The sequence below is a fragment of the Chiloscyllium punctatum genome, chromosome 32 (assembly GCF_047496795.1).
Source record: "Chiloscyllium punctatum isolate Juve2018m chromosome 32, sChiPun1.3, whole genome shotgun sequence".
NCBI classification, from domain to species: domain Eukaryota; kingdom Metazoa; phylum Chordata; class Chondrichthyes; order Orectolobiformes; family Hemiscylliidae; genus Chiloscyllium; species Chiloscyllium punctatum.
The window spans coordinates 30,048,559-30,074,280 of NC_092770.1; the positions used below are offsets into that span (position 1 = coordinate 30,048,559).

Consider the following 25,722-nt stretch of genomic DNA (forward strand, 5'->3'; position numbering starts at 1 on the left):
CTCATCCCTCTCCTCCTCCACCCCCTCCCCTCCGGAATCGCTCTGAGGCGGTTACAGTTTGGAATCCTGCCTGATTTGAATCGAGCGCGCGGCCATTGGCGCCCGGGTTTCCATGGTAACCAGACCCCCCTCTCAAGTCCTCGAGGCATCTCCCTGAGCAACAAAGAGGAACATCTCTCGCGACCCCCCCCCCCCCGGACCTTGGGGGAAGGGAGAGTCACGGATGATGCTGACTATTGGCGGTTAAGGCTCCTTCCGATCTAGCCTCCGCCCGCAGGAGGAGGAGGAGGTGCTCTTTGTCAATCGAGGCCGCTTGTTAGGCCTCGGAGGCCCAACGAGAACCTCTGGCGGGGACCACGCGTCCGCTTGACCGCGCTGGGGGAAGATTTCGGTGAGGGGGAGAAAAAGGGCGAGTGTTCGGGTGCTCTCGGTTATCGCGGGATTAGTCTGTTATGTTCTGTTCCGGTCCGAGTGGACACGGTAGGAAAAGCCTGTGCGCCCGCCTTGTTCGGGGCTACACCCCTCCCTCGTCTCCGGGACATGTCCGGGCACAGCCTCCGCTGAGTCAGTCTCTTTCCCCATCGTCGCAGCTAATCGTGTCGGTGGAGTCATGCTCGGACATGTCGAGGCGGCGAAACCTCCGGGAAAGGGGAGTCGCCCTGACATGCCCTTCGCCCAGTTCCTGCCTTGGTCGGAGTTGGATTTAAAAGCCTCGGCATATTGTCTGAAGGAGTGGAGTTCGGCTTAAAACGAGTGTGTTTGTTTTTTGTCTCCAGAGGACGCGTCTTCGCTTAAAAGGAAACCTAGAAATATGGCAACGAACGGATCGGCAAACTGCCTGGGCACTTCACAAGATGATCAAGATCAGGACTGTCAAGTGGGTTTCTGTATTGAATTCTGCAGCTTTTGTAAATTCTGTGCAGATTATCAGAAATATTATACAGTCCTTTTCTAAACATATTTAATGTCTCAGAAAATGTTTTCTTTTAACTCCCCTTCTGGAAACTTCTTTTAGGTGAAACCCAAGCCGCTCTTACTTAAGTTGCTGCACTTTGCTGGAGCACGAAGTGAAACCTTCACAATAAAGGAGGTTAGTCAATCATTCAGGTAGCTTTATTCTGCGGGTGATATTTGGCTGTTTGTGTCTGCTGAACTTCTTGAACAAAAGTCAACTATCATTCAAAGCTAGCTCTCTCTTTTGAGTCAGGTTTAAGAATTCAAAACGCATGCCAGAAGTTTGGGAACAAAATCAAGGCTGACCCTCTGTGCAATACTGAGGAAATGCTGAAGTGTCTGGCTTCTCAGCTGGATGTAAACGTTCCCATGACATATTTCAAAGGAGAGCATCAGCATTCTCCCCAGTGTTCTGGTAATTGTTTAGTATATTATTTCTTGAAATGTGCTAAAATGCTCCATAACCAATTACTTTAGATACCAAGGGGTTGAAAGATTGCAGGTAAGCTGGAATGTAGAGTTGATGTTAAAATCAGATCAGCTGTCATCTTATTGTATGGTGGAGTAGGCTGAAATGGACACGTTGCCTTCTCTTGTCACTATGATCTATGTCACTATGCTCCACTTCACCTTTGTGTACATCAAAATCCCAGCAATTGAGATAATTGACTGACTGGCTAGTTTTTGTGATATTGATTGATTGAGAGAGGCAGAATCACAAACAGAAATCAAAACTGGCTCACTCACTTTTGGCTAATGGTTTGCTGAACTTGTACAACCGTTGCCACATTAAGTGTCAGTCATCATTTCAAGGCTAGCACTCTCTTTGAGTTATGTTTAAGAGTTCAGAACGACATGCCAGAAGACTCTAATCCAAAACTATTGGAAGGATGGCTTTGCCAGTAAGTACAACCTCCTGAAAATTCCTTGGGTATTTCTTTTGTCAATGGAAATGCTTGCACCTTGTACCTTAAGTCTCATTAAACACACTACTGTAATTTAATATATGCAAGTATTGTGCTGAAGTTTTGAACCAAAAATTGATTATATTTCTTTTGAACAGGTAATGCACTACTTGGGACAATACATAATGGCTAAGCAGTTGTATGATGAAAGACAGCAACATATAGTACATTGTTCTGATGATCTGTTGAGTCACCTGTTTGGAGTGCAGAGCTTTTCAATTAAAGAACCACGGTAAAATAAATTTTGAAGACAAACTTTCAGAATGTTTTGTGAACATGTTGAAAGAGTGTTGAAATACTTTAAAAGTTGGGTTAAATTGCATAAATAAATTTAATGTTTCTTATTCTCAACGCTGTGCTAGAATAAATGAGAGTATGGCTTGTCTCTGGTGTTTCCCTATTCTTAGCACACTTAATACAATTTTCAAAAATAACAACGATAAACATAATATGATTTAGGTCTCTGATTCCAAAACGAGCATATTTAAAACACAGGTGGGGAAATTGCAGATGGTTTGAGGGAAGGAAAAACAAAAAAAAACTACAGTAACATCACTGTTGTAAAGTTACTGGAATTTTATCGCCGTTCCTTCACTGTCACTGGGTCAGTATTCTGGAATTCCCTCCCAAGGACATTGTGGGTCAATCCACAGCACATGGATTACAGCGGTTCAAGAAGGCAGCTCACTACCACCTTCTCAAGAGCAATTAGGGACTGGTAATAAATGCTAGATAGCCAGCAATGCCCAAATCTCAAATGAGTTTTAAAAAAACTTATGGACATCCATTTAGACACTCTGTCCTATCTATCCTATTAACAACCTTCTCCAATTCTAATCATAAAAAGTATGAGCTGATCAGCAAGTGAACATTCATCACTGAATGGTTGTGCCTGACCGATCTGATTAGAATTTGAGTAGGTTGTTAATAGGATGGATAGGACAGTGTGTTTAAATGGATGTTCATAAGGTTTTTTACAACTCATTTGTGAGATTTGGGCATTGCTGGCTATCTAGCGTTTTTTCACCACGGTAGGCTCATTCATAAAGTCAGGAAGTTTGGGATACAGGGAGATTTGGCTGTCTAGATTAAGAATTGGTTGGCTGACATAAGGCAGAGAGTGGTTGTAGATGGAAATATTTTGCCTGGAGGTGAGTGGGGTCCCGCAGGGTTCTGTTCTTGGGTCTCTGCTCTTTGTAATTTTTATAAATGACTTGGATGAGGAGGTTGAGGGGTGGGTTAGTAAACTTGCAGATGACACAAAGATTGGAGGTGCCGTCGATAGTATCGAGGACTATTGCAGGCTGCAGCGCGACATAGTCGAGATACAGAGCTGGGATGAGAAATGGCATATGGAGTTCAACCTGGATAAATGCGAAGTGATGCATTTTGGATTGTTGAACTCGAATGCTGAACATAGGATTAAAGACAGGATTCTTGGCAGTGTGGAGGAATAGAGGAATCTGGGTGTGCAAGTACATAGATCCCTCAAAGTTGCCACCCAAGTGGATAGGGTTGTTAAGAAAGCATGTGGTGTTTTGGCTTTCATTAACAGGGAGATCGAGTTTAAGAGCCACGAGGTTTTGCTATAGCTCAACAAGTCCCTGGTGAGATCACACTTGGAATATTGTGTCCAGTTCTGGTCGCCCTACTATAGCAAAGGTACAGAGGCTTTGAAGAGGGTGCAAAGAAGGCTTACCAGGATGCTGCCTGGACTGGAGAGCTTGCCTTATGAAGAAAGGTTGAATAAGCTCAGACTTTTCTCTCTGGAGAGAAGGAGGAAGAGAGGAGACCTGATCGAGGTATACAAGATAATGGGTGGAATAGATAGTCAGTAGCCAGAGACTTTTCCGCAGGGCAGGATTGACTGGTACGAGGGTCAAAGTTTTAAGATATTCGGAGAAAGGTAATGAGGAGACATCAGAGGTAGGTCTTTACGCAGAGAGTTGTGAATGCATGGAATGTGTTGCCAGTGGTGGTGGTGGAAGCAGAGTCATCAGGGACATTTAAGTGACTGCTGGATATGCACATGAATAGCAGTGAGTTGAGGGGTGTGTAAGTTATTATATTTTAAATTAGGATTAAACCTTGGCACAACATCGTAGGCCAAAGGGCTTGTTCTATGCTGTACTTTTCTATGTTCTATTACCGGTCCCTAATTGCCCTTGAAGGTGGTAGTGAGCTGCCTTCTTGAACTGCTGTAATCCATGTGCTGTGGATTGACCCACAGTGCCCTTTTCAGAGGGAATTCCAGGATATTGACCCAGTGACGGTGAAGGAACATCAATATATTTCCAAGTCAAGATGATGAGTGGCTTGGATAGGTCTTGAAAGTGGTGATGTTCCCATGTATCTGCTGCCCTTGTCCTTCTAGATGGAAGTGGTCATGGGTTTGGAAGGTGCTTTCTGAGGATCTTTGGTGAATTACTGCAGTGCATCTTGTGGATAATACACACTGCTGCTACTGAACATCAGTGGTGGAGGGAGCGGATACTTGCGGATGCCAATCAAGCGAGTTGCTTTGTCCTTGATTGTCAAGCTTTGAGTGGAGTTGGGGCTGCACTCATCCAGCAAATGAGGAGTATTCCCTCAAATTTCTAACTTGTGCCTTGTAGGTGGTGGACAGTCTCTCGGGATTCAGGAGGGGAGTTACTCGCTGCAGAATTCAGAGCCTCTGACCTGCTGTTGTAGCCACTCTTTATGTGATATGAGAGTTGAAAAATGTGATGCTGGAAAAAAACACAGCAGGCCAGGCAGCATCCCAGGATCAGGAGAATCGACGTTTCAGGCATAAGCCCTTCAGCCTCATTCCTGAAGGGCTTATGCCCAAAACGTCGATTCTCCTGATCCTTGGATGCTGCCTGGCTTGCTGTGTTTTTTTTTCCAGCACCACATTTTTCAACTCTGGTACTCCAGCATCTGCAGTCCTCACTTTCTCCCACTGTTTATGTGGTATGTCCAGTTAAATTTCTGGTCAATGATCACCCCAGGATATTGATAGTGGAGGAATCAGTAATGATAACACCATTGAATGTCATGGGGTGGTGGTTAGATTGTCTCTTTTTGGTGATCATTGTAGCCTAGCATTCGTGTGATGCAAATGTTACTTGCCACTTATCAGCCCAAGCCTGGAATTTGTCCAGATCCTGTTGCATTTGAACATTGTCTGCTTCAATATTTGAGGATTCACAAGTTGTGCTGAACATTTTGTAATCACTGGCGAACATCCCCATTTCTGACCTTATGATGGAAGGAATGTGTTTCTTAAGCATTACATAAAAGACTAATTAGCAAGAATTAGAATGCACCGAATTTAGGGTGAGGCTAACCTTGGGTGATCGGTTGATAATTGGTTGGCATATTGGAGATGGATTAAAGACAGAAAGCATTCTGACTAATGTCATAGAGTTATACAGCCTGAAAACAGACCCTCGTCCATGCCAATCAGACTTCCTAAATTAACATGGTCACATTTGACCTGTATCCCACTACACCCTTCCTATTCATACGCTCATCCAGATTCTTTTTAAATGTTGTATTTGTACTCGCCTCCACCACTACTACTTCTGACTGTTCGTTCCATATTGTAAATTTGTTCGCTGAACTGGCAGTTTGTTTTTAGATGTTTTCATCACCATGCTGGGTAGTATCATCGGTGAGCGTCCAGTAACATGCTGATGTTCCATCCCACTTTCTATTTATGTGTCTTGATCCCTTAAGGTAGATGATAACATTTCAGTTCTTTTTCCTCAGAGGTTGGTAAAAGGGGTCCAAAATGATGTGTTTATTGATGGAATTCCAGTTCTCATGCGTGTCTCTTTTTAGCCTGTCCTAGGATGGATGTGTTGTCACAGTCGAAGTGGTGTCCTCCTTCATCTGTTTGTAAGGATACTACTGATAGTGGGTCATGTCTTTTGGTGGCTAGTTGGTGTTGGTGTTCGTGTATTTTGGTGGCTAGTTTTCTGCCTGTCTGTCCAATGTAGTCTTTGCAGGGTACGCCATCTCAGCGAGCAAACTTACAAACTGAACCTCAACCTGACTTATAAATCTTCTCAAAAATTGCAAACAGTTCATTCCATGAATGCACTACCCTCTGTGTACAACATTTGCTGCTTAGATCCCTTTTAAATCTCTCACCTGTCACCTTAAACCTATATCTTCTAGCTTTGGGCTCAAAGTATAACGTGTTCAGCAGAGATCTGTACTGAAACTCAACTTTTTACTATCATCGTTAAAGACCCGAATAAAACAGCGCTACATTATACAAATTAGTAAATGAAATACTTATGAGGTATCTGAAGAAAAGTCTTAAGACTTGAAACATTAACTTTATCTTCACCGATGTGCTGGATTGCTGAGTCTTTTTTATTTCTGATTTCTAGTATCTGTAGCTGAATCTTTTTATTTCAGCATTTATTAACCTGACAAGCCTTTATAATCCTATCATATTCAAATAATATTTTATGATGATGCACAAGTATTTAAATACTAAAATGCAATAATTAAAGTACTATCTGTACAAGGCAGTTTGAATTAAAAAACGCACTAGGTATGGTGAGATTGCAACATCTTGTCATTGTTGTGTATCTTGTAGCTGCTGTACATCTACCAACAAAATTATGACCCGAAGCTCAGAATGTGGAAAACTAACTCTGACTTCTTATACATCTCTTATTTGTTCAGTTTATGAATACTTGAAGTCTGAGCCCGAAATGTCGTCCTCTGTCTCACCAAACTCTTCACTAACTCTGCTTTAAAACGGTCTTTAAAGTTTACATGTTGTACTCACACTTGTTAATAACTCCTTCTCCTTGGCTCATTGTAATTATTTTCTAATCTTGTGAAGCAATGCAGATCTCTATTCACATGTTTATGCTTCTAGAAAATGTGGACCTGTATATAATCTTTATCAGTGATTTAGATTAGATTAGATTAGATTCCCTATAGTGGGAAGCAGGCCATTTGGCCCAACAAGTCCATACTGACCCTCCGAAGAGTAACCCACCCAAACCCATTTCCCTCTGACAAATGCACCTAACGTTAGGGGCAATTTAGCATGGTCAATTCACTTGGCCTGCACATCTTTGGATTGTAAGAGGAAACCGGAGCACCTGGAGGAAACCCATGCAGGCACTGGGAGAACGTGCAAATTCCACACAGACAGTTGCCCAAGGCTGGGATTGAACCTGTGTCCCTGGGTGCTGTGAGGCAGCAGTGCTAACCACTGAGCCGCCATGTTGTGTAATGCTATAATAGCTGCATTGCAAGGGTTGAAAATTAACAGTTTAAAATATTAATCCATTAAATGTATTCACCCTTGACAAAATAGTGAAGTAAAGATTTATTATAATTTGTGTTTGGTGTGAGGACAATAACAGCAGGTGTGAGGACAATAACAGCAATTGTTAATTTCAGGCTTGCATCTTGTACATTAGTCATTTAAAGGCAAGTGTCTTTTTGTCTTCCAATATAGATTCCGCTCCCCCCACCACCACCACCACCACTACTCCATGGTTTTCCAGTTCTTGCTTAAATATGGATGGGATATGGTATCCGCAATAAGTTGTCATCAATTTTATTTCTCTGAATCTGAAAATTGCTTAAGTTGCAAAGGGTGCATAAACCACTCACAGAATAAACCAGTAGCATCAGAGTTGCTGAAGTTAGTACTAGCAGCACCACTAGTCATCTCTCTCTAATGAGAGAGCAGCTGTTTGGTCCATTCGAACTATGGTAACTTTACCTTTATTGTAATATCTCTTGCTGAGACCCGCTTAAGAATAATATAATGTAAAGTTAATGTTCCTTAAATTGTAATGAGATATATGTCACACCATATTTATTGTGTAATAGGCTGAACACAACCTATATAAACATGTACTTCTATATTTTCCAGAACATTATATGCCATGCTCTCAAAAAATTTGATATCCGTGGGCCATGAAGGTATGTTGCCTTGATTTTAATAATGTCTGCACTAACTACTTTCAATTATGTCACTTTTAAGGAAAGGATTTGGGAAGGGAAAGTCAGAAGGAAAATCTTTCAAATTGACATCAGAACAAAATGAAAGCTAGTTACTGAAGATTTTAATTTAATTGCACTTTAAATTAGAGAGAGCGTTGTTTTTTGAAGTAGATATGTGTTTTAGGTCAAAAATGATTGCAGTTGCACAGTGAAGTGAAGCACCAGTCTGAAAAGCTTAATCATGTGCTGTTCAATTACCCGCCTTGTACATGTAGTGGAAATGGTTTTGATCTCTGAATTAAGGACGCCAATGCCAACATTATGCACTCATTGCTTGCAAGCGATTAGCACGTTCTTGTTAGTTCTGAATGCCCTAATAATAAGAGAATGGTCAGAAGAGTTGGGAAGTTTTTAGATTATGGATTAGTGGTGCTGGAAGAGCACAGCAGTTCAGGCAGCATCCAAGGAGCAGCGAAATCGACGTTTCGGGCAAAAGCCCTTCATCAGGAATAAGGCAGAGAGCCTGAAGCATGGAGAGATAAGCTAGAGGAGGGTGGGGTGGGGAGAAAGTAACATAGAGTACAATAGGTGAGTGGGGGAGGGGATGAAGGTGATAGGTCAGGGAGGAGAGTGTGGAGTGGATTGGTGGAAAAGGAGATAGGCAGGTAGGACAAGTCCGGACAAGTTGAATTGTTACAATGTTTGGGCTTTAGCTGAAAACTTGTCACAATGAACTGTTTAGTTTACAGTTTTTTTTGGTTAATTGGATACCTGAAAAGTAATTAAATGCAGGGAGTTTACATGGATTGACATTGCCCAGGCTTGGGCACACTTAAGTATGCATGTGGTGTTACTAGATTAGATTCCCTAGTGTGGAAACAGGCTCCTTGAGCCAACAAGTCCACACTGAGACTCATTTCCCTACATTTACCCCTGATTAATGCACATAACACTACGGGCAATTTAGCATGGCCAATTCACCTGACCTGCACACCTTTTGGATTGTGGGAGGAAACCAGAGTAGTCGGAGGAAACCCATGCAGATACTGGGAGAATGCAAACTCAACACAGACAGTCGCCCAAAGCAGGAATCGAACCTGGGTCCCTGACACTGTGAGGCAGCAGTGCTGCCCACTGAGCCACCATGCTGCCCTAACGATCCTACCTGACATTATTACTAGACAGGTCTCATCCCAAATAGAAACTTGGCTTGATTGTTACAACTAAAACAAAAATCAAAACATGACCAAAGTTGTTTTTTCTCACTGCACACAATGCAGCAGACTTTGCTTCACAAAAAAGATATTCATTTATGAAAGTAAAAAAGTAAAATAGAATAAACCAAACTCTGTCAATAATGTCAAATCCAAAGATTTCTAAACACACAACAGAAGTATAATCCCACTAATTCCAAAACACAACTTCATAAATTGGAAAGATAAACAACAGATTTGTTGAGTATCCAAAACACACGCCTGGTACAGTGTCCAAAAGCACTCTATTTATAGTACCACAGCACCACTCATTGAACACAGCAGAATCTTTGACTCAAATATCTTGGTAGGCCTATGTCACTCGTGACTATAAATTATGGATTGGAACTTTAGATAAATGTTTTTATTCACCTTTTTAAGTGTTTTATCCCAACACATCTGGTCTAGAACTAACACTGACTCTTAACCTTGTTTCACTATATCCTTCCCTTCTCAGGAGCACTGGCCCATACAGACACCTTCATCCATTGACTTCACAAGACTGCTCAATACTTAAAATAAAACTTTAAAAAAAGTAACCTTTTAGCTATAGATGTTTCACTTGAGCTTCAACTTTAGCTTCCTAAACTTGAACTTATTTAAATTGCTCTGTCATAAAACCCTATCAATGCACATACAAATCTATTTATTCTAAAGCTAAGCCTCAAAAACTGTTTTAAAATAAATCGTCATGACTGCAGAAATATGTTGAGCCAATTATTAACTTCAGACGGGTTTGGTTTGGGTTATTATCAAATATACCTAAGTACAACGAATAGCTTTGTTTGCGAGTAGTGCAAGCAGATCATAGTACTCAAGGACATCCAGATCATAGGGTGAAAATATCTAGACAGAGTGAGGCATACAGGTTACTTAACCACACAGGATGTGCACGAACCAAGATCATCGTTAATAAAATCAACATGATTTGAAGTTAGAGAGTCCATCAGCCTAACAACAGCAGGGAAGAAGCAGTTCTTGAGCATGTTGGTGCATGTGTTCAAACTTCTGTACCTTTTGCCTGACGGAAGAGTTTGTAGGTGAGATGAGTCTTTGATATTAACAGCTTCTCCACGGCCACGAGAGGTGTAAACAGAGTCCATTGATGGAAGGTTGGTTTCCGTGATGGTCTGGGCTGTGCACACAATCTTGTAGTTTCTTGTGGTCCTGGACAGAGCAGTTGCCCTTTGGGGCTGTAATGCACCTGAATAGTATGCTTTTGAGGTGCATCTAAAAGTTTGTGAGCATCCTCATAGACATGCTAAATTTCCTAAGCCAACTGAGGAAGAAGAACTATTGTTGTGCCTTGGTGACCGTTGCATCTGTGTGAGGAATCCAGGACAGTTGACAGTTATCGTCACTTCTGGGAACTTGATAATCTCAACTGTCTCGTCTATTGATGTAGATGGGGGCAACTTCTCCTTTCTTTCTGAAGTCAACAATCAGTTCTTTTGTTTTGCCAATTTATTGAGAGAGATTGTTGTTATTATTGCACCACATCACCAAGTTCCCCCTCCCCTTTCTGTATTTTGACTCATTGTTTGATATCCATCTCACCGCAGGGGTGTTGTCAGCAAAGTTGTTAATGTTTGTTCAGAATTTGGCTACACAGTTGTGGATATACAGGGAGTACAGTAGGGACTGAGAATGCATCCTTAGCACTCCAGTGTTGAGTGTTATCATGGATGAGGTGCCATTATCTATTTTTACTTATTGCAGTCTATGGGTCAGGGAGCTGAGGATCCAGTTGCAGAGGGTGGAGCTGAGACCTAGATCTCAAGAGTTTTGAGATTAGGCTGGATGAGATAATGGTGTTGACTACAGCTCTGTCTTCAATGAGCAGGAGTCTGAGGTAGGTTTTACGATGTTAATAACTCTTACAGTAGATGATATTAAAATATATAAATCAGTCTACATCAGATCTTCCACCCCCAAGAATGAATATCTATCTTAGACATTTTTATTGTTCGTCAAACGTCATCTTACCACTAATTTGTATCTGTCTATATGAATTATACACTGAGTTAGACAGGAATTATTTTTACACATCACAATCTTTGGCATGTATATTCTCAACGTGGCAAACGTGATGGCATTTTCCTTTGCAGGCATATGCATGATGTTCATTACCTCTTGCCTCAAATTGTAATAGCTTTTGTAAGTCACCTCAGTAGTTTTCCAGAAGACCTTTATAAATTGGAAAGAAAGATAGCTTTTGACCAGTATCTAAAATTACACTCTAACCCAAAAACACTACTCAAACAGTAACTCACTACAATCTCTGTTTCAAACATCTTGGAAGGTTTAAGTTACTGTGACTTTAATTTATAGGCTACAAAACTGTTACGAATCTGAGCTTAACAGACTTTGCATTAAGTAATCTCTTTGGAGATTAATTCCAGTACTCTTGGTCTGCCACTAGACCAATAATTTTGCTTCACTCTATTCTCCCGTTCTCATGAGCACTGGCCTATAAAGCCTGGCCTATCTTTACACAGAAATGCTCCAAGCTCAAAGTAACAGTAACATTTTTCTTGTGTGCTTTTGCTCACATTCTCTCATTCTCACATGCTCTCTGCTATGAGTGTTTTCCTTAATCTTAAGAAAATCTCTCCTGACTTTCTAAACTGATGCTTTATTTTTCTGTGTCACAAAGTGCTACCATAGTGGACGCAAACCCATAAATTTAAACACTGGACCTCCTACACAGTTTTAAATCTCCAGGGCAACAAAGTTTATTAGTTAAGTAATAGTTAATTAACTACACACACACACACCCACCCCTAACTCAAAAACCAAAAACCCAAACTTAATATATTGTTTTAGTATCAATGTGAGTGCCTGCATCTTACTGGTAGTATTGTTATTTTGGTACTGCCAAAATTGTACTGGTTATCAGAGTGCATTGAGGTTTTTTTTTGTCAAGGAAGGATCACCTGTTATGGCTTTGGTTTACATGATTGTCTGGTGCAGTGTTAGAACAAACTGTAGCTTTCTCCAAATTCAATTTTGTGATGCATGTTGTCTCGTCAGTCATCAGCTGTGAGCATTTACCTCATTATCAGAAATGATCACTAGTTCTGCTACATATTATTAAGTCTAATCCAAATTTTATCAGCAAGTTATCAATCCTATATATTTATCATACTTTCCTCCTGAAATAACTGCACACAAGCCAGGTCACCAATTCACCCTTTATTTGCTTGTGCACAGGAGACTGACTCCAAACTGGCTGGCCACAGCCAGTCTCCTGAACTGAGGAGATTCTAAATCTCCTGTTAGTATTGGTCAGCCAGGGCTTTCCTGATTGGTGTTGTTAACCTGAACCAATCAAGAAATTTGTAGTTAACAAAGTCAACCTGATCCCAATCACTATACCTCCAGAAGAAGGTTAGTCCCTGGTTGGTCATTGAGCTGCTCTCATTGGAAAAGAGCACAAATACCTGATACAGTTTAGACATAGCAATGGTTACTATATGATTTAACTATAATATAGTTATCCATGATCAAGATATGGTTATGCTCTGCACTGGTATCACTATTTAATGTACACAGTCTTAATTAAGCTGAAAAAAACTGAGACACTGAGAAGTAGTGATCCATGATGATATGGCTAATGGAGGAAGTGTGCTTGAAATCCAGTGCTATTCCTTGAGTCATCTCAAAGTTAAAGATTTTAGAAAGTATGCAAAAGTTCCCAATTTAACATCAATTGGACCTAAATTTTCAAAAAAGGCCTTCACTTAGAGTCCTAGAAATGTACAGCACAAAAACAGATCCTTTGGTCCAACTCGTCCATGCAGATCAGATATCCCAACCCAATCTAGTCCCACCTGCCAGCATCTGGCCCATATCCCTCCAAACCCTTCCTATTCATATACCCATCCAGATGCCTTTTAAATGTTGCAATTGTACTAGCCTCCACCACTTTCTCTGGCAGCTCATTCCATACACATGCCACCTTCTGTGTGAAAACGTTGCCCCTTAGTTCTCTTTTATATCTTTCCCCTCTCACCCTAAGCCTATACCCTCTAGTTCTAGACTCTCCCCAACCCAGGGAAAAGATTTGTCTATTTGTCCTATCCATGCCCGTCATGATTTTATAAACCTTTATAAGGTCACCCCTCAGCTCCGACACTCCCAGGGAAACCAGCCCTAGACTATTCAACCTCTCCCTATAGCTCAAATTCCAAGGTCTCTTTGTTCAGCAACACTCACTAGGACCTTACCATTGAGTGTATAAGTCCTGCTAAGATTTGCTTTCCCAAAATGCAGCACCTCGCATTTATCTGAATTGAACTCCATCTGCCATTTCTCAGCCCATTGGCCCATCTGATCAAGGTCCTGGTGTAATCTGAGGTAACCTTCTTTGCTGTCCACTACACCTCCAATTTTGGTGTCATCTGCAAACTTACTAACTATATCTCTTATGTTCACATTCCAAATCATTTATGTAAATGACAAAAAGTTGTAGACCCAGCACTGATCCTTGTGGCATTCCACTGGTCACAAGCCTTCAGTCTAAAAACAACCCTCCACCACCACCCTCTGTCTTCTACCTTTGATCCAGTTCTGTATCCAAATGGCTAGTTCTCCCAACTTGTGTGGACTGCACAGAATTTCTTACTTAACAAGAATTGCTGTTTATTAGAAGCAAATAATTCATCATTGCTTACTTAGTTAGAATTTATCAACATTTATCTCTACTAGTTAAAATGCTAATCCACATACAAAATTCCCTCTGTGTGTGCACACGCAAGGGTCTTGTGGGCAGAAAGAAAGATTTTGAAAGTGTTGTACATAGGGTTGCTGATGTGGAGATGCCAGAGTTGGACTGGTATTGACAAAGTCAGAAATCATATGACACCAGGTTAAAGTCCAACAGGTTTATTTGAAGTCACAAGGATTCAACGTAGCCCCTTCATCAAGTGACATGAAAGAGATGCACACAGAACACAGAATTTACAGGCAGAGAGATCAAAGTATCATGCAAATGGTGTGAGTGGAGTGTTGAATAATAAATCTCTGCAAGTGATCAAAAGTGTTGGATGGTGTGCAGGGATAGCCTATAATCTGATTAAGGCAGAGAGATAATTACAAAAAAATTAAAATAAGGTGGTTTTGAAGAAATGACCCTTTCTCTGCATTTCTTCACAGATGCTGCCAGCCCTGGAGGGCTTTTCCAGCAGCTTCTGTTTTTGTTCCATGTTATTCCAGTCATTTGGTTTGCCTCCAGCACCACCTTTTTTTTTTATTTTAAATTTTTTGTAATTATCTCTCTGCCTTATTTAATCAGATTATACATCATCCCTTGTTATTCAGCTGTTGACACTTTACTCACACCGGATTAGTGGTGCTGGAAGAGCACAGCAGTTCAGGCAGCATCCAACGAGCAGCGAAATCAGATTTCACTGCTCGTTGGATGCTGCCTGAACTGCTGTGCTCTTCCAGCACCACTAATCCAGTATTTGGTTTTCAGCATCTGCAGTCATTGTTTTTACTTTACTCACACCATCTAATACTTCTGGTCACTTGCAGAAACATACTGATCAACGCTCCACTCACACAATTTGTATAATCTTTTGATCTCTTTGCTCTTGATCTCTCTGCCAATAAATTTTGTTTTGCGTGCTTCCCTTTCACTTCACCTCATGAGAGAGCTACACTCTGAAAGCTTGTGATTTCAGATAAACCTGTTGGACTATAAACTGGTGTTGTTTGATTTTACTTTTTGTAAAAGAACAAAGCATGAATGGTTTGGGAAAGAAATTAGAGCTTGGGGCCCATACATTTTGACTGCAGAGCTACCAATGCTGGAGCATTTAAAATCAGGAATTCTCCAGAGACCAGAATTAGAAAGCAAATTTTGCATATGTTTTGAAAGACTGAATTCTGCTATTGAAACATCATTATCTGTTCTTCAGGCAGCACCACAAGATACAGAAAATTGATCATATTCATGTTTTGTAGATATTGCAGCTGTGCTTACCTACATGGCAGCAATGTTTTTATAAGTAATTTAATACTGAAAAGTAATACATTTTAGAGTAATCTTTCATCTTATACTTGTCAGGACAGGCCTCAAGAATACAGGTTTAAGGGGAAAGCCAACAGTTTAAAACTGAGCCCACTTGCTAACTAAGCAAGTGGACTTTGGTAGAGATTTTGCCTTTGCAAATGCACTAGTCATTGATGTCTGGCAGTTAACGGCCAGGCTTTGTTTAAAGTTTAAACCCAGACAAGTCGATTCATCAAATCATTTCTTATGAACGAACCAATGAAAGGCTATCACTGACTTTTGTTGAGTTGAAATGCACAGCCATCTTCTTTTTGTCTCTCAAGAATTCAGTTCTGTTATTTTAACAGTAACTTCCAGTACATGCAAGTATGCCACATTGCAGTCCTCATTGACAATGCTAAATTGGTTTTCAGTACTGTATAGTGTTTTGCATACTCAGGATTGTTAAGGGCATGTACACATATTGCTCCTGTTTCAGCTCCACAAAATAGATGGCTCATTTTCTCAGGGCAATGACAATAAATTACCTGATTTGAAATTTTAAACAAAACCTTGCTCTTGACCATCAGTCATTAACTGGTGTTAATGATTAACTTAATTAACTTTGCCATGTAAAGTCCAGTCCCAATTAACTTTCCAGTTATCATAATTCCCTAGGTAGTGTACTGGAAATCAAGTTCAACTCTTTCCAAAAACATCACAAAAGTCTTTTTAAAAATATACAAATTTCCCCAAACGTCCTCCTGATTTTTCAGTGTCAGGTTGATAGAAAGCATTGAACATATTCTGTACTTAAGAAATTGCTTTTTACCTGCAGCTAGAATCTAATGAATTGTATTAAACTAAGTTAAGTGAACTCTACAAATTAAGACTCCCAAACCCTGACAAAGACACACTGGCAGGCAAACCTAAACAGAGAAAAAACACATTGGCTGAGGGAAAACTAGAAAATCAGACCCGTAGTGTCTGTAGAAACAAGATCTGTTGTGTTGGTTCTTGATGATCTGCAGAGTTCCCCTTGACTTTCTTTGATTACACTGGTTTGCAAAAGGCTCAGAGTGGCTCTTTGATTCATGATGAGTCTATGCCCTATTCAGTTCAAAGGCACAATTTGCAGCATCTGTTGAAGGAAAGATGAGCTCATTTTCTTCAGATTCAAACTGACTTACTGCAAAAACTGGGAGCTAGATTTTTCAGGGTTGCCTCCTCTCCTGTTCACAGCCCAGCCTGTTTAGCAACCTGACAACTAATCACGCAGTTGTTGATAGGCAGAGGACCTTTGTCGTTGGTTTGTGGACTTGGTTTGCTTCATTCGTATGGACTTGAATGTCATCTAGCTTTGCCGGTTCCTTTGATTTATCTTAAATGTGTGTCTCCAATATTGTTTCTTTCCAGGCCCTCTAAATTGCTCATTTCCAGTTGGGATCAACATGGTTCACATATTAGTAAACATATCTCTTCTGTTATTGTCATGCTATCTCTGAGTTTCTGCTTTTATATTATGCAAACTTCTAATAACTCTGAAATACTAAGTTTTTGAAAGTTCTGGTCAAATGCCATTTTTAAACTCTTTATATTGAGTGAAGCTTTTTTTTTGGAACAATTGCAAGCACATGTTGAGAAGTTTTTCTGTGTGATGTAGATTCTATAAATGATCTCAATCTTGGAAAGATTACCAACCAGCTTGGGGGTGAAGATTGTCTCATGGTAAGATTTTGTTGCCTTGTTGTAAGCTCTGGCCATGTTTTCCAATAGCCTTATACACATTGATTTGGTTGGGAATGCAGTTCCGATGCACTTGTAAATTTTGAATGTTAGCATTAGCTTTTCATCCTGAAGTAAATTAAATGGCCTAGTTATACCATAATTTGCAATATCGAATGCCAATTTGTGTACTTCTTTCACATTGATATAAATTTAATGTAGATGATAGAATTTTAAGGGATTCAAATTGTGTTGAGTTCAATATGGTAATCTAGTGTTTTGTCGTGCACTGTATTTAGCAGTGTTTGTTCTCCTTTTGTAGACAGTCATTCCAAATGATGGGAATGCTTGCACATCATGCAATGTTTCCTGTTCTCCTGCAACAGGCAGAAGATCTAATTGCAGTGACTCTGGTAAGTACTGTGGTGACTGTAAAAAGGGTCAATGAATTTCTTGAATCACCAGATCTATGCAGAGTTAGCTGACCTCCCTGTGATGTTGCTGAGGAATCACAGATAAAGGGCTTTTGCCCGAAATGTCGATTTTGCTGCTCCTCGGATGGTGCCTGAACTGCTGTGCTCTTCCAGCACCACTAATCCAGAATCTGGTTTCCAGCATCTGCAGTCATTGTTTTTACCTAATTGCCTTCTGTCTCACACCAGATTCAATTTGTGCATAGAGCATTGGATTGATGTTCAAGGCCGTTCTTTCTTTTCCATACCCCACCTCCTAACCAGAACCAGTACCAACTTTGCATTTAGTTGTAATTACCTGCAAACTGTAGCAGTCCAGGCTTTTGCGTCTATATTTGTAGGAGCAGACTGAGTGCCACTGGAACCATATTGCAACAAGTAGTTATGGCAAATGTCAGCAGCATTCTCAGAGAATTTTAACAAAAATGTGTGTCGAATGATAAATTAGAAAGAAAGTATGGTCACACTAGAGATCTCCAGTATCACTAATGTCAATTTCATTTCACTCCACGTGATGTCGAGAAACGGTTGGAAGCACTGGACACTGCAAAAACTATAGGCCCTGACAACGTTTGTGAGTGGTGGTTGATGGGAAATATTCAGTCTGGAGTCTAGTTACTAGTGGTGTGCCACAAGGATCTGTTTTGGGACTTCTGCTGTTTGTCATTTTTATAAATGACTTAGATGCAAGCGCAAGTGGTTGGATTAGTAAATTTGCAGACAACACTAGAGTCGGTGGAGTAGTGGACAGTTTGGAAGAATGCCACAGGTTGCAGGGGGACTTGGGTAAACTGCAGAATTGGGCTGAGAGGTGGCAAATAGAGTTCAATGCAGCTAAATGTGAAGTGATCACTTCGGAAAGAATAGCAGGAATGCAGAGTACTGGGTCAATGGAAAGAATCTTGGTAATGTGGATGTGCAGAGGGATCTTAGAATCCATGTGCATAGATCTCTGAAAGTTGGCACCCAGGTGGATAGTGCTGTTAAGAAGGCATAAGGTGTGTTAGGTTTCATATCATGCTGTAACTATACAAAACGCTGGTGCAGCCACACTTGGAATATTGTGTACAGTTCTGGTCGCCCCATTACAGGAAGGATGTGGAAGCATTGGAAAAGGTGCAGAGGAGATTTACCAAGATCTGGAGGGAAGGTCTTATGAGGAAAGGCTGAGAGACTTGGGTCTGTTCTCATCGGTAAGACGAAGGCTATGGGGGGGATTTGATAGAGACATACAAGATGTTCAGAGGATTAGATAGGGTAGACAGTGAAAGACTTTTTCCTAGGATGATGATGTCAGCTTGTACGCGAGGGCATAACTACAAATTGAGGGGTGATAGATTTAAGACAGATGTCAGAGGCAGGTTCTTTACGCAGAGAGTGGTAAGGGCATGGAATGTCCTACCTGCTAATGTAGTCAACTCAGCCACATTAGGGAGATTTAAACAATCCTTAGATAAGCCCATGGATGATTTTGGGATATTGTAGGGGGACGAGCTGAGAATGGTTCACAGGTCGGCGCTGTATTGTACTATGTTCTATGTTATTCAAGATTTGTACTCCAAAACTTGCTGCACCCCTGCTGTTTCAGTAAGCTACAGTACTGGTAATTGATGATATTGTCAAGTGACCAAGCTCACTTAGACTTTATTGGAGCTGTTCTTAAAAACTGATGTGTGACATTTATGTTTTAGATAATGATGCCTCACCTGATGAGCAGTTTCATGCTAGACGGCGAAAGCGGCATCGATCTGATAGCATTTCTCTCCATTGGGATGATCTGTCTTTGTGTCTGATAAGCAAGTTGCGTCGAGAACATGGAAACAGTGAATCATCAGATTCTCCCAGTCATCTGGTTTGTAAAACATCAAAATTTTGGAATTTGGATTGGTAACTTTAAGATGAAACTTAATGGTTTTGTATTATCCCCCTGCTGTGAAGTGTAGCTAATAACCTAGGTCAAAAATCCTATGTTTGAAAACCTCAGGACCAACTGCTTTTCAGATTGGGGATATCCTGATAAGTTCATTTGCGCCCTTTTAGAAAGAAAGCTGTGATTGTCCTGACTGGACCTAAAAGTGAAGTTCTTTTCGACAGGACCCAAAAAGACCTGTAGGCACGCTAAGTTTGGGCCCTTTAGAAAATAAGATTGCTTTTAGGTCTGTTCGGGCCTCCCTTAAAAAAGATCTTTGTCTTTAAGGTTTACGGATATGCAGATAAAGGATTCCTGATCTTTACTATGCTTAATTGGTAGAGTACCTAAAAGTATAAAGCAAAATATTGTAGATCCTAGAATTGAGATGTGAGGTGATAAAGCACTGTCAGCATTTGTGAAGGGAACCAGCTAGTTAACGTTCTGATCCTTCTTTGAAATAACACATTTCTTTGAAAAAGTAGACTGTATTCAAAATGCCAATGACCTTGCTGGGCACTACCACACGTTCGTTTTTTTTTTACAGAGTAAGATGTTTGCTCCCTATCCTATTTGAGTTCAGCACGTTTTTGCTATTTTTGACAGACAAAAATAGGGTTCAGAGTGCAATCAGGTCAGCTATTATCTACATAAGTGGCGCAGCAAGCCTAGGGAACAAATGGTCTATCCCTTCTCTTAATTCATGTGAATGATTGTATGTAAACTCAAAATGAAACTGATTTAATAGCCCATAGCTTTGTTTTAATGTGGTGGTCATTTTAGTGAAAGCATTCACAAGCGTCTTTTTGTGTACTTTTAACAAAAAGAGCAGGACTTTCCACTTAATGATAAGATCCTAGGGAGTGTTGCTGAACAGCGAGTCCTTGGAGTGCACGTTCATAGCTCCTTGAAAGTAGAGTCATACGTAGGTAGGATAGTGAAGAAGGTGTTTGGTATGCTTTCCTTTATTGGTTAGAGCATTGAGTATAGAAGTTGAGAGGTCATGTTGCAGCTGTACAGGGCATTGGTTAGGCCACTTTTGGAATATTGCATGTAATTCTGGTCTTCCTATCGGAAAGATGTTGTAAAACTTGAATGGGTTCAGAAAAGATTTACAGGGATGTTGCCAGCTATTTGAGCTATAGGGAGCGGTTGAATAGGCTGGGACTGTGTTCCCTGGAGTGTCAGAGCCAGAGGGGTGACCTTATAGAGGTTTATAAAATCATGAGGGGCATGATAGGATAAGTAGACAAAGTCTCTTCCCTAGGGTAGGGGAGTCCTGAACTAAAGGCAAAGGTTTAGGGTGGGAGTGAATAGATATAAAAGAGACCTAAGGAGTAATGTTTTCATGCAGAGGGTGGTACACATTCGGAATGAGCTGCCAGATGAAGTGGTGGAGGCAGATACAATTACAGAATTTAAAAGACAATTGGATGGGTACAAGAATAGGAAATGTTTAGAGGGATATGGGCCAAATGCTGGCAAATGGGACTAGATTAGGTTAGGATAACTGGTCAGCATGGACAAGTTGGACAGAAGGGTCTGTTTCCATGTTATACATCTCTGTGACTCTATAATGTAATACTTTTTAAAAATAAAAATGTGAACAGTTACAATAGACAAAGATGTTGGTAAGATTTAATTGCAAACATCAGAAAAGGACTTGCATTTCCTTTCTCCCAGCAATATCCTTACAATTCGATACAGTAAGTTTCTCATTATCTGGAATTATCATGCAGCCAGCAATCGATGGACCCTCTTCCTCTCACTCTGGACCGTCTCCCTCTCCCTCCACCATCTATATTGTCGATAACTCCCAGTCTGCCTGGAATTTTCTGGCTATTCTTGGGCTCCTGTCACTTAGAGTCATAGAGTTGTACAGCATGGAATCAAACCCTTCAGTCCAACCTGTCCATGCCGACCAGATATCCCAACCCAATCTAGTCCCACCTGCCAGCACCTGGCCCATATCCCTCCAAACCCCTCCTATTCCTGAAGAAGGGCTTATGCCCGAAACGTCGATTCTCCTACTCCTTGGATGCTGCCTGACTTGCTGCATTTTTCCAGCAACACATTTTTCAGCTCTGATCTCCAGCATCTGCAGTCTTCACTTTCTCCTCCTATTCATATACTCATCCAAATGCCTCTTAAATGTTGCAATTGTACCAGCCTCCACTATATCCTCTGGCATCTCATTCCATACATGTACCACCCTCTGCGTGAAAAAGTTGCCCTTTAGGTCTCTTTTATATCTTTCCCCTCTCACCCTAAACCTATGCCCTCTAGTTCTGGACTCCCCGACCCCAGGGAAAAGACTTTGTCTATTTTTCCTATCCATGCCCCTCATAATTTTGTAACAGCCTCTGGCGCTCCAGGGAAAACAGCCCCAGCCTGTTCAGCCTCTCCCTATAGCTCAAATCCTCCAACCCTGGCAACATCCTTGTAAATCTTTTCTGAACCCTGTCAAGTTTCACAACATCTTTCCAATAGGAAGGAGACCAGATTTGGAGGCAGTATTCCAAGAGTGGCCTAACCAATGTCCTATACACCCGCAACATGATCTCCCAACTCCTGTACTCAATACTCTGACCAATAAAGGAAAGCATACCAAACGCCGCCTTCAGTATTTTTATTATAAAGCTCTAAACTACTCCGTCAATTTTTTCACTTCGAGTTGCATATAGACAAACTGGTCTTCAGATTTCTCAGCACCAAGTTCATAGAGCAACTCTGCAAATAAAACTAAAGCTTAAAAATGACTTTAAATATATACATTTTCCCAAATTAAAAAAAAATGATATAGTTGAAGGTCAATGAGACCAAATTCCATTGATCAAAAAGTAGAATAGTATATTTTGGATTAGCGTTCAGTGTTATGCAAGACATATCTATTATCAACAGCAAGAATCCTTTGTGAATTTTATATACATTTTTAAATAGTTTTGTTTACTTTTGCTCCTGCAGGTTCTAACTTGGCTGCTTTTCTGTTGCAGGATATTCATATTGGTACAGAAGGTGACGACTCCAGTGATAAGTTTAGTGTTGAGTTTGAAGTTGAATCAGTTCACTCTGAAGATTATAGTGATCTCAGTGAGGATTCACAAGACCAAAGTGACAAAGAGGCAAGCTTCAAAGAAATTCTTTCATTTTCAAGAGACATTTGAAATCAAAGATACTAAGCGTGGCTGTTTTGCAGATTTATGAAGTTGCCATTTTTGAAGCTGCTGACAGTGATGAAAGCACCTTTGTTGAAGAAATTGATCCAGAAATATCTGAAGCCGTAAGTTAGTGGTTCTTTTGGGAATTTGGAGTAGCTGGCATATTTGTATTGCGGTGTTGTTATCCCTATGTTGATCACTCTCTTCCTGCTCTTATGTCCACAAGTCATTAACTTTCCACTTCTCCACAGTACCCATAATTCTTTTTTTTTTGAGCAGCAGTACATTGATTTAATGGATTACTGATCTGACTCTTGTAACAGCTGTCCACTTCTGTCATTGAACAGAAGCTAAAGGTTTTCTCTCCAAACTGAATACTCTTTTTGGTATGGAGCCAACAGGGTAGGCACATCAGTGGTAGAGAGCATAACTTGCTCTTCAGTCTATTCTAAGCATGTAGCAGTACATCAGTGATCTTTATTTTTGTTTCTTTCCTTATGAACTTCACTAAAGTTGAGATAACCAACCAAATAACAAAGGTTAGCTTGTATTTTTATGACCACCTTCAATTTGCTGCATCATCTTCATGATAAAAAGGTAATGGGTGATATTATTTAGTGAGGTTTTTCATCATTTCAATAATAGCTTTACAGCAATAACGTTCAATTGCAGGATTATTGGAAATGTTCCAAATGTGAAGAGCTGAATCCTCCATTGCCACGACATTGTCATCGATGCTGGTCTGTCTGTCAAGATTGGCTTCCTGATAAACCTAAACTTCAGTTTGACAAGATGCAGGATGAAGGTATTGACGTTCCTGATTGCAAGAAGCCACCACTTGAGTCAAAGAAATCAAACTGTTCGGATTTAATCAGTGAGGCATCTCAATGCTCAGAGTCACAAGAAACTGAGTGCTCGGAACCTTCTACTTCTGGTAGCTTCAACTGCTGCAGCCAGGAATTTGAAAAAGAAAGTACAGGCAAGGGAGAGAAAGGCGAGTTGAGCACTTTGGGACCTTTGGAAGCTTGTGTTATATGTCAGGCACGACCAAAGAATGGTTGTATTGTTCATGGTAGGACAGGCCATCTTCTCGCTTGTTACACTTGTGCAAAGAAACTGAAAAAGAGAAACAAACCATGTCCTTTGTGCAGAGAGCCAATCCAACTGGTTGTATTGACCTACTTTAGTTAAATGTAATTATTTATTAGTTTGAAAATGGACTATATTTCCAAAAAAAAAGCAAATTTTTGATTGCTACTAACTATATATTGGCCTAGATTTTATGGTAACATATTTTGCCAGGAAATCGATCCATTATATTTAATTAAAATACTCCCTCTTAATGTTAATATTGTTTCAAAATGAACTTCTGCAAGTGTTGACTACCTCATCACTCCCCCCATCCTAATAATGGCAGATCCTTGTGAGGTAATAAGAATTTCATAAAGAATATGACTTGCTATTTAATAGGATTACAAGTATTACCATGTTCCCATTTTAATTCTGTAAATTCCTATTCAACTGATTTGATTTGTTATGATGAATGGTTCTTTAAACAAAAAATATCTATTACTGTTTGCACAATTTGATGAGGAATAATTTATACAGTACAATCCCCATATCCCTTGCTGGATCTTCAGGTTAGCTTGTACAGATGCACAGATTTGTATAATTTGTTGTATGCACCAGGGCAATTCACAGCAAAAAGAGGTATATTTGAAGTTTAGTTTTCTGTTATATATGAAACTAATTTATTTGTTGATGTCTAATTTCTTTAATCAAAGTTTAGGTTAGATTTCAAACTTTAATTAAAATTATAAAGCCTCAAATCTTGATAAGCTGGGAAGAGCCATATCTGGCACTTCTAATGCTTCACTGCACTACACTACAATTTAACCACGAGTGATGTTCATATCCATTGCACTGCATAAAATAAGATATTAGGAAAATCAAAGAATGTTAACTTCTAAGAGTGGATGCTCTGTGTGCTTTGAAGTTTTATCTTGGACCACTTGGGACATTTGCAAGGTGTTTCTTACTATGAATGACTCAGACAAATTTACCTTGATGGAAATTACGTGAACATGCAAACAGCTGGAAAAAAAATTGGAGTCTTTTAACCAAAACTATATGCACAGAAAATTTCATGTATTCATTGTCTGCGGTCCAAGTTGTGATCCCAAAATAAAATTTCTGCCTTTTCAAATAATTTTGTAATTCTTATGGTTTGAGAAGGCAGGTGTTGGACTGTTGGACAAAATTTAAAAAACACACAACACTAGGTTATAGTCCAACATGCTTATTTGGGAACACTAGCTTTCGGTGTGCTGCTCCTTCAGGTGGTTATGAAGTTTAAGATCATAAGACACAGAATTTATAGCAAAAGTATACAGTGTGATGTAACTGAAATTATATAATGAAAAAGACTGGATTGTTTGTTGTCTCATCTTTTAGAATGAGCATGTTGGTTTCAGTTCTTTCATATGTAAATCACAGAACAATTAAAAGTTACATTCTCAAGTGAACTTTTAACCCTTGGTGTCATAATGCGTTTAAGATGTGAGCTTCCCTGTGTGAGACTGTCTGTGCCACAATGGTCAGATTGATTCTAATCTAAAAAATGGATTTACAGATTCTTATGAATTGAATTGAATTTATTGTCACATGTACCGAGGCACAGTTAAAAGCTTTGTCTTGCAAGCAATGCAAGCAGATCAGAGTTAAACAACATAGATAAGTAAACAACTAAAACACAGGTACATGCAAATGTTCAGAGTTTGAGAGTCCATTCAGTATTCTAACAACAGTAGGGTAAAACTGTTACGAAACTGACTGGCGCATGTGTTCAGGCATCTGTATCTTCTGCCCATTGGTAGAGGTCGTAGAAAAACATTGCCAGGTTGGGATGGATCTTTGAGAATGCTAGCAGGCCTGGTAGATGGAGTCTATAGATGGGAGGTTAACCTTTTGTGATTGTCCGGACCGACAATAATTACATGAAATCATGCATTTTTTGAGCAAAGTAAAATCTAATTCTGCAAGCACATATTCACCCCAGAAACTTATTTGTTTTGGTGGGGGGGTGGAGGGGCGTAGGAGTCGCAGGGGTTGAGTGTCTGTGAGAGTGTAAAGGGGCATAAGTCTGTGAGAGGGTGAATGTGTGAGTGTATGAATGAGCATATGAGAGAGGGTCTGTAGGAGTGTGCATGTGTATAGTGCAATGGGGTCACCTGTAATGTGACATGAGCCCAAGGTACCAGTTGAGGCCATCCCCATGGGTACCAAACTTGGTTATCAGCCTCTTGGCCACTTTTCGTTGT

The 25,722-nt window shown here is 40.2% G+C and overlaps 1 protein-coding gene across 2 annotated transcripts; it reads left to right on the forward strand.

Moving 5' to 3' along the window:
• The first annotated feature begins 5 nt into the window (after positions 1-5).
• mdm2 (MDM2 proto-oncogene) lies at positions 6-25,722 on the forward strand. 2 transcript variants are annotated; one of them, XM_072551976.1, is made up of 11 exons: positions 6-115; positions 777-877; positions 1,016-1,090; positions 2,018-2,151; positions 7,816-7,865; positions 16,801-16,865; positions 17,185-17,275; positions 19,027-19,187; positions 22,238-22,366; positions 22,441-22,524; positions 23,075-25,722. In XM_072551976.1, the coding sequence occupies exons 2-11, from the start codon at positions 812-814 to the stop codon at positions 23,591-23,593; spliced, it is 1,374 nt and encodes a 457-aa protein (XP_072408077.1). In that variant the 5' UTR covers positions 6-115; positions 777-811; the 3' UTR covers positions 23,594-25,722. The 2 variants fall into 2 exon arrangements, with proteins under 2 accessions (XP_072408077.1, XP_072408076.1); XM_072551975.1 differs by having other exon boundaries at positions 61-391.

Coding starts and splice junctions, on each gene's coding strand:
- mdm2 (XM_072551976.1), top strand. CDS start 812: ATGGCAACGAACGGATCGGCAAACTGCCTGGGCACTTCACAAGATGAT. Junction 1,091..2,017: donor AAACCTTCACAATAAAGGAG/GTTAGTCAATCA, acceptor TCTTTTGAACAG/GTAATGCACTACTTGGGACA. Junction 22,525..23,074: donor ATCCAGAAATATCTGAAGCC/GTAAGTTAGTGG, acceptor GTTCAATTGCAG/GATTATTGGAAATGTTCCAA.